General features: G+C 39.2%; 1 protein-coding gene and 1 long non-coding RNA gene across 2 annotated transcripts in view; one reads left to right on the top strand and one right to left on the bottom strand.

Moving 5' to 3' along the window:
- Positions 1 to 16,120, bottom strand: part of LOC144207282 (uncharacterized) — a 31,757-nt gene that overhangs the window by 8,627 nt on the left and 7,010 nt on the right. The window lies entirely within an intron of this gene.
- Positions 864 to 16,120, top strand: part of gfra4b (GDNF family receptor alpha 4b) — a 25,772-nt gene continuing 10,515 nt past the window's right edge. The window contains exon 1 of the mRNA XM_077732665.1: positions 864 to 1,255. Coding sequence (XP_077588791.1) covers positions 1,213 to 1,255 — 43 coding nt within the window. The 5' untranslated portion in view covers positions 864 to 1,212. The remainder of the gene's footprint in view (positions 1,256 to 16,120) is intronic.

Raw genomic sequence — 16,120 nt, 5'->3', positions numbered from 1 at the left:
ACAGAATGATAATGCTAAAAAAAACACTCCCTTTAAAACAGCCATTCAAATAATTGCATTTTCCGACTCAAAAAACAACGTTATCCTATAAAATTGTCCAAGACAATGGCCATTTTTTCTTCTTCCTGCTCAGCACCTACAGCTATACAATGACCTGAGAAGGGACCCCCCTCAAGAAGAGCGCCCGCATATTATCGTACAACCAATTAGAGGTGAAATGTCAGGCTGAATTTGGAGCGTCAGGCTTCATAAGTGCATTGGAAACCTCCATTGAAACACTTTTGCCCCAAATCTGCCTCTTCTTTAAAGTCCGCTACATCTCAAAAGGGCATTTATATGTGTGCGTGTATGTATTTATTTTCCTTACATTTTCTTTCTAAATTCATGCCAGAGCGCCACGCATCGACCGCAAAACTGACCTTCAAAAAAGATGTGCATCAAACTACGCTATTCAACATCACCTCGTGTTTCTTTTTAAACGCCAACAGATCGCCTCGCTGCTACACAAACCAGACCTGGACACAATGTTAATAAAAGACACACCAGTTCTTACAAAAACCTTACAGAAACACCAGGTTTAGCCTCAAAACTCAAAGGTGCATCTTTGTATTCCAACCTAAGCAAGATACAATTTCCCCCTAACTGTCGTCTTTAAAGTGAATCATCAGCTGATTCTACCCGAAAACTCATTGGTTAAACTGAGTCGGAACAAAAACCTGGACTAGTTTGCACACCCTAAACTATTAAGAGAAAGCCTCATCATCATCTTCTGGGCGACCACTCGGACTTGCGGCAGAAGGTTTTGGCTCCCCCCACCCGGTGTCTTTCCCACCGACTCCCTCACTCCCACTCCGACTCCCACTCCCACTCCGACTCCCTACCCACTCACACTCACGCACACACATTGGCACACATACTGCGGACGAGCAGGCGCGCAGTGTAACTTCCACTCATTATTACGCGCGCCTCCAAATGCGCAAGCGGCGAACACATCCCGCCATCGACCGATGGGATCCTACCACCTTCAACGGACCGAATCGCGCACAACCTGACGGCTTCCATCGCAGATTCCCGACGCCAACAACATCCTCATTAACAACCCCCTCGTGTGGATACCCACGACTCCTCATCTAACCGCGTGGGTCAAGGTTAAAGTTCACGTTTATTATCCCAAAGGAGAAAAAAAACTGAGTTTTCAATTGGTGCAGCGAGATGGACCTGTGGGGGCTTTATCTGCTCCATCTCACAACTTACGGTAAGTAGAAGGAAAGATTTTAATTTGCCATAAAAATGTGCTAAAAAGATCCTATTTTTAGTTTATTTGACTGTTATTTGCTAGTTATTCTGTCTCTATGTATCAATCTTATATAAAGGATGCGCAATCCGGATGGCAACTGCTTTTATCGACCTCTGCCGTTTTATTGTTATTACGCGGAGGTAATTATTTATGCCTTGCTGAGCTGTTTATTCCGGTAAACAATTCCTTTGCAGCATTAAAGTGACACCTGCTCCCCGAGTAATCCAAAGAGAGAGCACTATTGATTGGATTTTAGGGAAAGGCAACGTTCTACAATGTTGTCTCCTTTTCTCTTAAGTGTGTCCGTGTTCAACATGCTAAAAATAATTGAAGAGCCAGCCGCATGTGCGTGTGTTTGGTAAGATAAGACACTAATGCAGGGGTGGACAACCTGAAGCGCATGTGCCGGTTGGGGTCCATTTTTTTTTTGCAATGCGGGCGATCGCCTGAGGCGCAGTCTAATTGGGGGCGCGCGGGATGTGTTTAGGTTAGTGGTGGTATGGGAGGAGAATTAACAGCGGGTTTTTAACTCCTGTTAATTAAAAACGTGTGGTGGATTCGCAGGTTAACACAACTCTGTTAGTAAGTCTCACGCAACATAACATCTGTCATTATCCAAAATGAGCCACCTGTGTGGCCCGAATATATTCAACGGCATGTACCTTTAAGTTGTTTCTACTATTTTACTTTTTCCACATCAAATACTGCAGATGCCTCTAAGCCAAGGGTGTCAGACTCGGGTTGGTTCGCGAGCCACATTAACATCAACTCGATTTCATGTGGGCCAGACCATTTTAGATATAATATCTATGATTTTTGAACTAAAAACAATAAAAAATGATTAAAAAAATGACAATGATTGATTTAAAAGGGGGAAAATCAGCAAATTTAATATACATCTATACTCTTAATTTGAATTTCATCCTGAAACAGAAAGTCGGCATTCATGATTTACTTTCCCAGGCCACACAAAATGATGCGGCGGGCCAGATTTGGCCCACGGGCCGCTACTTTGACACCTACTACCGCTACTTTGTGCTCTAAGCCAATCGGTCCAATCATGTTTGGTCATAATTTGTGTCTTGGCTATACTGAATTCTCCCTAACTTTGACTTAAAGACGTTGGGTAGATCGCACGACAATAACATTTGTCTGTCGGTTTCCTCAGCTAGGTTCTTACAAATTTGCCATGTCCGCAGTACCTTTAGCATGAATCGAGAGTGGATTTTACCCGCATTCCTGGCGCTCCCATTGATACAGTCTAACACAAGGTATATCAACATAAATAATTGCTGAGCTTTGTCGGTGGCCTGTTAAAAAAGGGAGATCGTGCTATGTTAACGCCTTGAAAAACAGATGTTGGAGCACCCCTGCATTACAGGGTATGCTTAAAAGTCATATTTCCTGGTAGCAAATCTGCAGATTGCCAATTGAACGTTTCCCGTCGTCGATGTTGATTAGGTCATCTGCCCAAATCAATAAAGACTGATTCATCGGCAAAGATCGAGCCATACATTAGATCATATGGGATGGCTTTTGCATTGAGGTGGATCCTAGTTGGCGCTACTGGGGGTCCTCAAGTGCAGACATTGATCAAGTGGAGGGCAGTCCTCACCAGGCCTGGCATTACGCAGGACCACGGCTTGGGTCCGCATTACTGTTGCCGTGGCGGTTATGAAAAATGAAGTAGATCCCCCCGCGAGCCGACGGCGAGGCGAGCTCCGATGTTATCGGCGTGATAAATGTGCGGCGGGGCGCACGTTGACAAATTCACACCCGGGCTGTAAATTATATGGAATTAAGTGCAATTCTGTAGAGTGTGTGATTATTTTAGCTTAGATAAAGCATCCCCCGAGATCCAAAGTGAAATGAGAAAAAGTAGACACTTCCCAACCAAATACTACCAAGAGATTCCAGGAGTAGATTAAAGGGGATTTCTCGGTTTATGCAAGAGAAATTGGAAAATACAACCATTTTCAAGGCAATGTTAAGGCTTATTCGCGAGAAAATGCGATACACAGAAGTATACAGTTTATTCCTTGCAATCTTTTAAGGAGAACATAGATTTTTTTTGATGGTTATGCCAAAAAACATTACGTTTTCATGACAAATCTCAGTTGTGTATTAGGTTTTATGCCATAGTGTGGCTGAGAGACATTTTTATTGAACTAATTAGTGATAAAAGTGCATAAATGATGTTAAAAATACATAGGAAATGTGCGTTTATGACTATCCTGTTGTACAACTATGATGCCACCTGCCTGGGGCGTAATTCATGAAGGATGCCTTGCAGGAGGTCAAGCCAATATGCTGGCTAATGGCGGGCTCTGCAGTACTTATCTATCACCATTAAAGACACAGGTCACATCCTACAATGTCGAAGGTATAAAGTCAAAAAATATAGTTTAGCCGAAGCTGCTCAAGAGGTACCAAAGAGCCAGTTTGTATACAACTACTTTAATTGGTACACACCAATCTCCATCTTGTTACCCAACAGTGTCACGATCAAAAGAGGAAGCAAAACTTATTATAACAACCTTATTTTCTCGCATATAAGCCGCATCTGCGTATAAGTCGCACCCTTAAAATTACCTCAAATGGTTTAATTTGACAGTTTTTTGTCATATAAGACACAATTATTAACAATTTTCCCCTCCATAGTACAAACATAGTAGAAATGTGTTTTTTTTAAGGGAAAATCTTAAGAAAAATCATCACAGGTGGAATTTCTGGCATACTATTACATGAATGATACGTTTTTTTTCTTGAATTTCATTCATAGACGTCAAAATACCTTTTAAATAAGTTTATCTTATCTCTATTTTGAAATAAATGACCGTATTGTCTTGCGTTATAGCATTTTATCTTTATCACCTTGCAGTTTTGTCCACGTCAAGTCTAATTTGTGCTTATATAAGCCGTATCCTCATTTTTTGGAGCGCCAAATACGGCTTAAATGCAAATAAATGCGATAACTATTTCTCAAATGCACTCCACTCACTTACCCCACTCAAAAATGTTCTACCTGGTAGTCCAAACCCAACTAAATGTCTACAAGACAAAAGAATTTGTAGCAAAGATACACACACTTATAGACACACACACATTGCAGCTATAAGATCCTGATAATACCATCAGTCTTTACCGTTAACGTAGCTGATTATTAGAGCAGAAGGCCCTTACGTACGGGCGTTTTACAAGCAGGAACTAAAGCGCAATCAAGGATAAAGTGTATGCGCACCATCTATCAATATACTGGAGCTTAGTAACATTCACTCAATTGTTCTGCGACAGTGGAGTTAAAAGCTTTCCAGACAGAAAGGCTCTCCTCTCCCACTGCCGCTCCGATCCCTTAAAAAGTATTCAATTATTAAGGCTGCAAAGTCTGCAGAGAAGAGCCATTCCTCCGCCCATGTCCGTTTCGCGCCGCTGACCTTTGCCGGTGTCATCATCGGACGCTTAGCTAATGACTTCGAGCCGGAGTGAGAGCGGGCTTTTCCCTTTCCACCATTATTGTCAAGTGTCGCCGCCGTTTATTTTGTCGGGATTAAATGCGCTTGAAGGAAGTGACCAATAAAAGGCTGGAGAGGTCGGGGGAAACGCGCCACTGCTATTTCAAATGATACAAATCAATAAAATGGGAAAGCAAGAGGAATAAAAAGGATCATTCTAAAAAAAAATAACTGTTAAAGCCTTGAAAAATAAATGAAAGTAGCAGGGAAAATGAGCAAAAACAAATCACACCATTTTTTTTTGTTCTGAGGGTCCAATTGAAAGAAATATAAAACAACACTGTAGTAAGCAATGTTCCTAGAAATGGTTAAATAGGTGGTCCTCATGCTATATATTTTCATTGTCTTTTAAATTAATGCCGTTAATATTTTAAATCTATTTGACCTATTATATTAGTGGTGAGGAAATAATGTAATAATGTCATCACAAATATAATACTTTATACTTCAAATCTGATTAGAACAAAGGTAGCGAACAAGTTTGACACAAAGAGCCAAAACTTGAAACTGTGGGAGTCAAAGAGTCAGAGTTTCAAACTGTGGGAGTCAAAGAGCCAATATTTGAAACTGTGGGAGTCAAAAAGCCACCCCAAAACACCCAATTTACCAATTTAAAAAAATATATTATTCATTTTTTTAGTTGTTAATGGGCCCTGATGAATTTAAGTCTGTTTTAAGAGAGTAAAAACGAAACAAGATAAAATATGCAATGTCCCAAGCAAAGAGCCGCATGTGGCTCGAGAGCTACGTGTCTGCCCAAATATTTTGCGAGCCTCACACAACTAATAAAGTCAAGAGAAATATTTTCAACAGCTTTGCAAACTACAACCACTCAAAAAAGTGCTTCTGGACTAAAACAACCTTTTTCAAGGCTACGTATCATTACCCTATTCTTATCACTTCCGACAATACTATATCCCATTTCTGGTTTGTATCAGATCTTTACGGAAAGGCAGACTGTCTCAAAGGAGGCTTCTATCACAGAAACCCATTCTATAAAGGCATAGCAAACATCCATCTTCATCACTAAGCTCACAGACACAGAGCATAGTTTTAAAAAAATAGGGGAAAAAAAACATCTTAAAATAGGCTGATTAACTTGAATTCTGTCCTCTAAGAAAAGCGTTCCAGACCGTCCTCCTTTGCAGAGACCCATTTTTTTCTCCCTCTTGGACACTGCAACATCTAAGTGGATTTTCATGATGATGGATGGAAGGGAATTCTGGAGAAGGGTCTGAAAAAAGGTCCAAGGACATTCTTCCTTTCCCAGGTTAGCTGAGTGTGAAATGAGAATTTTCATTGCGCACTTGGACCTATTTAAGGACGTTGTTTTGTAACAAAACAAAAGTCGCCGCTTTTTTACCAAGAAAATGTCGCTTTAACGCCAACGACGCACTGAGAAAAATGCAAAATGAAACCCGGGGAAACATAATCAAAAGGGCAGATCTCCATTCCAAGGGTGATGATGTCATTGAGGGTGCTGGAGAATAGGAAGATCTTTGTTGACATATTTTCGGGACGTGCGCAGTGGGAACAAAAAAAAAATCCCTAAAGTAATGGCAAAGAAAATCTTTCAAGTGTGAAAAGAGAACCTACAAATATATATTGCTGTTTAAATCGGAATAGAGTGAAAATGCAAAAATGGTGGCCCAAGTTCGCCTTGTCTTTAAAAGATGTATTCCTATTTTTTAAAAAGAAATCCCCGGAGCCGTCATTTGGAAAAGAAAATCAAAAAGCTGGAGGCCCAACATGATTTCATTTCTACAAACGTTGGACCAGCAATGAATTGTTTACCACGGCAATGGGAATATTATTATTTTTTCTTCTCTATTCTCTAAATAACAAATAAATCAAAGTGAGGCTCTGAAATTGTCAGCCTCAGCAAGAATCTCGGCTTTCTTCAAAGCGCTTTGTAATACTTTGTTAAATTATGAATGTCGTTGTGCGCTAACCCCTCCGGGCGCTTACTGGACTGCGTTGGTTAAAATGGATTAAAATAGCAATTTTGGGAATATTTATGTTGTTTTTATGAAATATGGCATATACCTAATATAATGACAGTCATCAAACGGTTATTAAAAAACAAATACGATCAATATATCTGCATTTTAACACAGTATAAGCTACAATTTAATAAAGCAGTATTGTACTACCCACAAGAAGACAAAGTACTTGGAATAAACTATTTATATGTAGATATAATATAATATATGCAGTATTTAAATAAGTGGAAAGGATCTATTTTCACTGTGAGTACAGTTTTCAAAGTAGTTACATTTTTAAACATATTATATTTAGATACTAATACTTTACATTATTTTGAAGCTTATAGCTGAATATACATTGTATAAATTGTACTTTTGTGTACTTGTATTTCTGCTTAGGCGCAAAAACGTAGTATTGTGGTAGTTATAATGGGGAGATCCTACTTCACATTTTTTTGTTTGTTTCGGCGAGCAATAATAACATAAAAATGCGATATACGAGGGATTACTGTAAAGTTCAATGCATGCCAAATATGGTAAGTCCGCAATTACATCTATAAATGACCAAGAATAAGAAATATGATGGCTGTAAACAAAAAAATAATCATGCTATGATGACCATTGGCCAGGCTAAATCTGCTCTTTTTGATGAAAGTATGGATAAACTTTTTTTTTAACAGTACAATGGAATCCAGCGGAAAAAACGTCCCATCTGCCTCACCAAATCGTCCCATAAGCATGCAAAACAATCCAATTGTGCGTCGATAACGCTGCTTGTCAGCACACGCAAGCATGATGCAATTACAGAAATGTAAATATGTCACAGGGCAAAAAAAAGATCTTCCCATTGGAAAAGCAATCTGCAGCCTGCTTATTTGCTCGTTGACCCGAGATGGCCTTCCTTGCCGGCTATCCAATACTTGATTGTCATCAGAATCAAGTAAAATGTCATAACACGGCTAGATGGATATCAATAAGGAATGTTTTTCAGACTTTTAATTCCGTCTTAGCACAGAAAAATGTTTATCTTGCACTAAAAAACACTGTAGCATTGTATTGTATATAAATAATTTTATGGACAAGTGGTCAGTATGTGGGATTCGCAGTCTTGGGGTCGTGGGTTCAAAACCAGGTCGGTCAGTGTGGGTTTTCTCCGGGTACTCCGGTCTCCTCCCACATCCCAAAAACATGCATGCCAAGATAGCTTTTTAAACACTATAAATTCCTTATCCCTAGCTGTGATTGGTTGACCTTTATTTCCTCCTGCTCTGCTATTGGCTGTCCCCCGATTCAAGATGTAGCTCACTGGGAGAGGCTCCAGCACCCTCTGCAGCCCTTGCGATTACAAATGCTTCAATAATGTATATAGTAATACAGCTTTTTATGACTATTTATCTATTTGGCGAACTTTTAAATCTCACTGAACTCGTATAATGACAATAAAAAGCATTGAATTCAATTAGTTGGCATCTCGCTTTAACGTAAACAAGGCAATCTCGAATCTGGAGAGCGGAAAGACAATCAGCATTGAAACGCCAACGGACTGTTAAAACCACAGATGCATATTCATTTCCTTTACCATTCCCTTGGTGAAAATAGATCCCACTTTTCATAGTCTAGCTTTCTCTTCCTCTCAAATGTCAGCATTAAACCAAACAAATCTACGTTTTTTAGCGCTAGAAAGTGTCGTGCGACATACGACCCAAAAACGTAAACAAGCTGGAAAGCGTTACAAAACTAGCTTCCTCGTTTCACTGCACAGATTTCATGTCGGTCAGAACAAATGGAGTCGGCGACTGCACGGTGTGATATGTGCGCCTACTGCATTATTGATGTTATTTCATTAAAAAGTAATTGTGGCCTCCAACTATGTGGAAGTTGCAGCGTTACTTTGCATACGTCGGCGACAAGTAAATACCACTGCGCTTAAGCCCATTTCATTCAAATATTTCCTTATCAGTTTTACAGACATTTAGCTGTTAACATTTATTGGACTGATATTAATTTGCCATCTCCGATTGCCCGCGAGGAGCTCGTCTGATAATTAAATCAGCAAACTGCTCGTGTGGCCGCCATCAAACGGAATATCTGGAAATGCCCCTTTGCGCCGTGAGATAAATTGAGTTATTCTCGTGTCGGAGAAATGGGAATTGTGGGGAAATGGCCACATGAGGAGAAGCTCACTAGGTTTGACAGATTGTTGGTCTTGACTCGATTTTATGGGATGGAAGTTGACAGGGAGAAGAAATGTTGCATCCTAACAATGGAGGGGATGCGGTTGGTAATGGAGAATTTGGAAGGAGTTGAATAATTTGGGAGGTTTGAATTATCGTTGCTGGTGATGGATAGTGGATTGTTGCTGAAGCGATGGTGGTATATTTAAGAGATATTCTAAATAAGGAGAAACATTCTCAATCTTTACCTACTAAGAGATATATATTTGGAAAAAGTGATTGGCTCACATCGATGTTCTTTATCATTTATTAATGGAGCGCAAAACAAACCGAATGGAGGATCAAGAAACTAGAAAAACAAACAATATGAGAGCAGTGGTTTAGGTATATAACTTGAGGCAAGATTTTTTTTTAACAGTTTTTCACAATGGGCTTATTGTAGTAATGTTAATTTCCACTGTGTTGTGCTCAAATTCTTACAAAAACCCTAATTTAAGTAGTATTTTAGCATTTTTTTTCCCAAATTCTAACCAAATATACCTCAATTAAAATGAATTTTAGCATTTTCTTTCCAAATTCTTACAAAAAAACCTGATTTCAAATGAATTTTTGCGTTTTTTCCCCTGCCATTTCCTAACTTATTTATAAAACGTCCCACTTTGTACATCGTTACCCTCTCGAACAATCGACGTAATTTCCTAGTTTGATCCACCATCTGCAAACATTTACACTCCTCTTCCCCAAGAAGCCCCCCCCCCCCCAAAAAAAACGACCAAATCACCCCCTCTGAGCTATTTGGTCAACTACCCTCAACTGTACAAGCTTGTAATGAGGAGATGATAAAAGCTGGACAGCGTGCCGCTTGATTCACTCAGCATTTTTAGAAGGCAAAGTGCAATTACGGAAAAGCTTGGACAAAAAGAAGAAAGAAAGTGGAAAAAAAAGATTGGCCGCAGGGCACCTGTCTCGGAGAGCTGCAGTGGATTTACAACATCTGTTTGACTCAAATGGGGGATGCCACCTCCCTCAACCACGCCAAGATTAATCGTTCAATGATTCTGCCAACTTATTGCCAGAAAACTCCTCCCCCACTGCGAATATTCGTACAAAAAAATCCAAAATAATAATTATGGCTGGCTCTAGAGGTGACTGTGTAGTTCCCTTCTAACAAAGAGTCAAATACTTATTCGTAATCACATTTTGTGGCATTTTATTTATTAGTATGTGGAAAAAAATAAAGTATTTTATGTCCTTTCTGTGTAGTATAAAATGTACTGACGTAAACGTGAGCTTTTGTTTTTTTCGCGTCTCGTTAGGGCCAACGTGGCAAGAATTTGGCCTGGTTTATGCGAGGAAGCCGTTAACAAGGTGCATCCCTCTCCGAACGCTTATTAAGACGCTAATTAATTAGATCAGGAGAATGCCACGAAGGATTGGACATCTCCGCCTGAGCGATCATTGTGAAATCACCGCAACGTTGCTTTGGAAAGTATCCCCACACGTTAAAGCTATTCGGGAATAATAGATTAGCCAGATAAAGTTCAATGTTATCCTCTCTCTCAGCAAACAGTGGAAATTCACAGCACTGTTTAAAAGTAATAGTTATGCTAATGTTTTTTCTCATTGTTCAAACAATTTCAAGTTTGAGTGATGAGGCTAATGACACACAGTGACAAACAGGAACAACTAAAATCCTCCGGCTTTTTCAAGGTGGCGCATTTACGGATAAAATCCCCCCTTTTGACGACTTAAAAGTCATCATTTTCAACATTTCAATTTGACTAGCACAGAAATGGTAATGTAACATAGTGTATGATTATAGCAGTCCACGCAGCTAATAGCACAACTTCAAATGTATTGTTACAAAATGGACTTATTCAGCCTCCTTGATCCCATTATTTCCAACGTCTTGGTCCTTTTTCTTCCCACTAAAAGCTCCTTTCTGGCAGAAAAAGACACGTCAGAAGTCGTCTCGGTGCACATAAGAATCATGTTGTAGCCATTTAAGAGCTGTCTGTCATATGTTAAATCCCCACGTGTCAAAATTCCCTTCAGTTCCGTCAGATACAAGACAAAGATTCAAAAAGTTAGGGATAGAAATGACAAGTTTAAAGCTCTCAAGCACCCACGACTTTCCCTCCCCAACAAAATGTTCGGATTAATGAGACCATCTGTGATAGAAAAAGCACTACTTTAAAGTAAATTACTTAACATTTTGTCTGGTACAAGTAGATCCAAACGGGCTTAGGGTTTTAAATTTTTATTTCTCTAACTCCTGGTGGGATGCACTGTGTGTCGGTGATACATATCGCTTTCGATATGATGAATTATTCAAATTAAGAGCACTTATGTAACGTGTAAAGCTTGTGAGAACATTTGTTTTTAGAAAAATAGTGACACGATGCATACGACCCCAAAACAAATGACAGTTTTTGATTTATGAGGTCTTCATTTTTCACGATGCTGAGCTGAAGAACAGCAGTTATCGCTTGTTTCTGATTGGCTAAGAATTTGAAGGAAATCTTTTCTGATCAAAATGAAGCAGAGGCAAAATGTTTTTGTGAGAATGACCAAACATACTGTTTTTAATCTTGCTCTATAAAAACAAAACGACCCTGGATTCACCCATCTTAAAAATTCGCAGAATACCAACGATGCAAGTGCGGCTATTTATTATTTTTATCCTAGAAAACATGTCGAGAAATATCAAAAGTATATGCTTTTTCTCATGCAATATTTGTCACTAGAGAGTAAACAATTTTCTCCACTATGTCTCGCCTATAAGAGAGTAAATGAGCTATTTATATATACAAAATATGTATTTTACTTGTATTTGTCACTACAAAAAAACAACTGAATCGAGGGTACGGCTTATATGCGCATAAATTAAACTTGAAATGCACAAAAACGCCATAACTCATTCACAAAATATCTCAGAAATTCGACGTTCGATTATTTTATTGAAAGATATTCCCTTCAAAGTAACACATTTTTACTCCCTATTAAAATAATGAATACATATTTGGAAATGTGTGAATCAGGGGGGGCTTATACGAGAGAAACTTTACAATTCAACGAATTTCAAGGGTGCGACTTATATGTGGAGGCGACTAATATGCGAAAAAATTACAGTTTTTGTGAAAATTAGGCCAAATTTCACAACCAGCTCAGTGTTTGAAGCCTTAAAAAATCTTTTAAGAATGACTTTGGGGTGTCCTTTCTCCTTATTTCCACTCATCGTATGACAAAAGTCATCCTTATGGGCCCAGGCAGTCGTTAAATGCTTGGCAGAATTTGCTTGTGTGCTGTGGAACAGGCTTTTTTTACACTTGAGAGCGCTTGTTCTTTTAGATCTCTGTTCCTCGGTGACCCTCTTTAAAATAGAAAGGCTCCCCAATAAACGTAGCCACCATCGGAGACCCCGTCGTTAATTCCTCTGCTCCAGAGTGTGTGTGGGGGGCACACTGACCCACATCTCCTGGTTTTACTCTCTCATGGAAAACTTGTTACTTGGTGTCCAATAGCATGGATGAGTGATGGCAATGATTACAGCGCAGCAAGACACAAAATCGAAGTAAGATATAAAGCAACGTGGCTCTGGAGGAAGCCATGAAAGGCATTTAAATAACGGAAGCGCTAAAAACAGACGCGCTTGTCACACATGGCCCGTTTGTCTGGATCCATAAAATTGGAAAACAAAGGCAACGCCTGTGGATTTACGACATTGTAACAAAGCGCGCTATGGATTTTGCCGCGTTTTTTCCTCTTTATGCTGATGGAGGCTCACATGAACATGATTCATCTGGCATCTCATTGTGTCTGCCGCATCAAGTAGTCAACCTCAACGTCTGTCTCAATGCATGCTGGGAGCTACAGTAAGAGGGCGACTTGCTCTTGTCACTCATATAATGAGATGTTTTCTTTTAACTTTGATGAGCTTCCCTACAACTGAATTTGATATGTTAAGCTTACTCAACTCCACAAAGTAGAGCCATGGTGAGCGTATTTTGTATTTTTTTTTTTAATTTGGACAGTGACTGCAGTGCCTGGTGGGGATGCTGCCTTTGCAGTGAGTTAAAAACTGGACAGCTTTTGATTAAAAAGTGTTACATTTTAGGAACCCTGCAAGCGACGCTATCATTAAGAAATGTAACGCGTGGATGAAGATTTGGTTGCAATATTTAAACTCAAATACAGTTAGCAGTCCTAGTGGTGCCACCTAGAAATGAGATACTACATACCTGTCAACTTATAAATTTTTGCCGTATTTGATACATTTTTTGATCATTTCAAATTGTGGACAGGATTTTTTTTAAGTACGTTTTTGTGTAAAACTGATTTGGTTTTACACATTTAGGCTCTAATACGGATCATTTCAGTCCCTGGTAGCAAATGAAAACGCCATCGTCGACTGCTAATATTTTCATGCTTTAAGCATGCGTATTCCCCTTTCACTTTATAAATATAGCGTGTCAGCAAGCAATGTACCAAGATAGTCAATCTGTCAGCGACAATGAATTTAAAGCATACTGATTGGCCGCCTTGTCCACTTTGCAGAACATTTTAAACACCCTATTAGAGTAAATTTGTGCTGGCTTGCATTTGTACGTGTTTTTGTAAATTGCCTAATAAGGGCAATCATTAATTAGTGGAGCAATTGGCCGAGGTTGCCAGGTATGACATTAAAACTACGGACATACAATAAGCCTCTCTAAGCACAAGTCGGCCATTCCCGAGGACGTTTCCCGTCTCGACGGAACCACGAGCGACACCGCCACACATTAGCTTTCCATTAAGCATCCGAGTAGTAGCTTTATGTGTCTCTTCCTCCTCATCATACAACGTCTGCACATGGTCATTTGCAGGGAAGACCCAATTTGGATATGGAAGGAGACGCTGTCTGACCAATTTTGCAGGAACAAAATGGCCTAGCATTACTTACTCCATGTGTTGGCATTCAACCAAAACAAAGCACGCAGAGCTTCTCCAGTCAGCTCGAATTTTCTATCCACACTTTAGCTACAAATTCCAAACTTTCTCCATCACGCCAACGACGTTCGCCTGGGGTGCTTGGGGAAGGCCCAATGAGACAAACTTTGGAAGAAATCAATGTCCCCCGTTTACGATCCAGGTTCAGGTACAATTTGATGATGTTCGATTTTTTCCAGGTCTGCGTAAACTAATTTGACACCCTGATAAAAATCGGGAGTTCAATTGAGGTTGATTGTCACAGTTGAATGTTTTTCTTGAGTCTTGCTGAGAAAATAGCACGCCAACTGGCTAATCATCGCGCAAAATACAACAAGCTATGACAGGTGGCCCACATTTTTTGCTGTCAATCTTACAGCAAACGTGTTGTTAGCACGCCTGTCTCACACTTCTGAGATCGAGGGTTCAATCCCAAAGTGTGGAGTGGGTTTTCTCTGGGTACTCCAGTTTTCCTCCCACATCCCAAAAAATACGGTTGAACATAAGCATTAAATTGTTCCTAACTGTGATTGGTTGTCAGTTACCTTGTGCCCTGCGATTGGCTGGTGACCGGATAGGATCCAGCACCCCCTGAAATTCCTCACAAGGATCAGCAGTATGGAAAAGGAATGGTTTAAACATGTTTTTTTGGTGTACTTAATGGTAGGCTTTTATATTTATCAAAAATGTCCATTATGAAATTATTCTGGGGAGAATTGAGGATGGGTTATTACATTTATTAAAATTTATTTTCTGATTATGCGGTTTTTGGCACAAAAACATTTGGAAAATGAATGGTTTAAACATGGTATTTACTTATTGGTATATATTTATCAAAAATCTCCATTATGCATCTATTCTGGGGTAAATTGAATAGACGTTATTACATTTTTTTTAAAGTTTCTTTCCTGATTATGCTGTTTTTGGCTGAAAGCCACAACACAAATCAAGTCCAGAATAATGTTCATTATTCCCTTAATGACTATTCTGATATTTAAAACCTTAAATGTCACCCAAATATGATCGCAAAATAAATAGTCCTCATGCTGTTCTTGTTTATGGCGTCGGCTCATTTAGAGTACAGATTTGTTGCTATTTTGAACTTTTTATGACCCCCCTTCTCCCTGTCTATTAAAAAAAACAGCAAACAAACCTAGCTGGGATAAATATATTCCATTTTGGTATGATTTTAATTCCTAAACAGCCTATTTTGAGTCAGTTACAGTCATAATTTGTATTGCCGTCTAACCGAGTGTTTATTAAAAGTCTACATTAAGTTGCATCATGTGAAGTATTCGGTGCTGTAAATGAAATGAAAATTGTTGGACAGATATCAACTCAAATGGAAGATTAAAAAAAAAGTGTGTTTTGCATTTTTAAGCACATTGTGCTTCAAGTGTGACTTTTTTCAGGACTTTGAAGCTAAATGAGGGTGTTTTTTTCCCTTCTGGTTCTTGAATGCAGCATGTTTGAAGTGTGAGCCAAGTGACAGCCTTTCACTTTGAATACTTTGCTGTCTCAAAATCAATCTACCCGTCTTTGATGTTGGAAATAGCACACTTTGTGCCCTCAAAACCAAATATTTAAAATAGTTAAAATACAGTTGACATCTATGGGACTCATTCAGCCTGGCCATTTATATCATATACGTGTCTGACAGTTCACTTTTATCACCCGAGGAAACGTCAAAATGTGACAATTTGCTGTACTAAACAATTGAAAGTCCTTTTTTTTCGATGACTAAATATTTTTGAGAGACAAACTGTAATATATTAAAGATTTATCATATTCGCTGGGAGCGTACGGAAAGAAATCTCCATTTTTTCCAGATAGACCTGTCAGAGTTACAAATTGGAGTTATTTGTTTACGAGTATTTACATGTCACAAAAAAACGGAGAAGTTGACGGTCTTGGAATAAAAAAAACGACAATTCTGGCAAAGGTTTTCATACTGAAGTTTCCAGCAACTTTTTGCATTAACCTGATTTGGCGCCAGGGTGAACTTAAGTCACTCAAGTGGCTTTATGTGGACAAGGCCAGGATGGTTTCATTAAAAGAGGCGTAAAATCCATTTCTAAATCTTAGCGGGCGCCATAGTTGGAAGAGGAGTGACACCTCCCCTTCTGGTGGGCCTCATTACATTTCATTTTCCATTTTATCTGTCCTGCAGCGGACCATTTAGCC

This window comes from Stigmatopora nigra, chromosome 14 (assembly GCF_051989575.1).
Source record: "Stigmatopora nigra isolate UIUO_SnigA chromosome 14, RoL_Snig_1.1, whole genome shotgun sequence".
NCBI classification, from domain to species: domain Eukaryota; kingdom Metazoa; phylum Chordata; class Actinopteri; order Syngnathiformes; family Syngnathidae; genus Stigmatopora; species Stigmatopora nigra.
The sequence above is the reverse complement of the archived record's forward strand: the minus strand, read 5'-3'. Positions and strand labels throughout refer to the sequence as shown.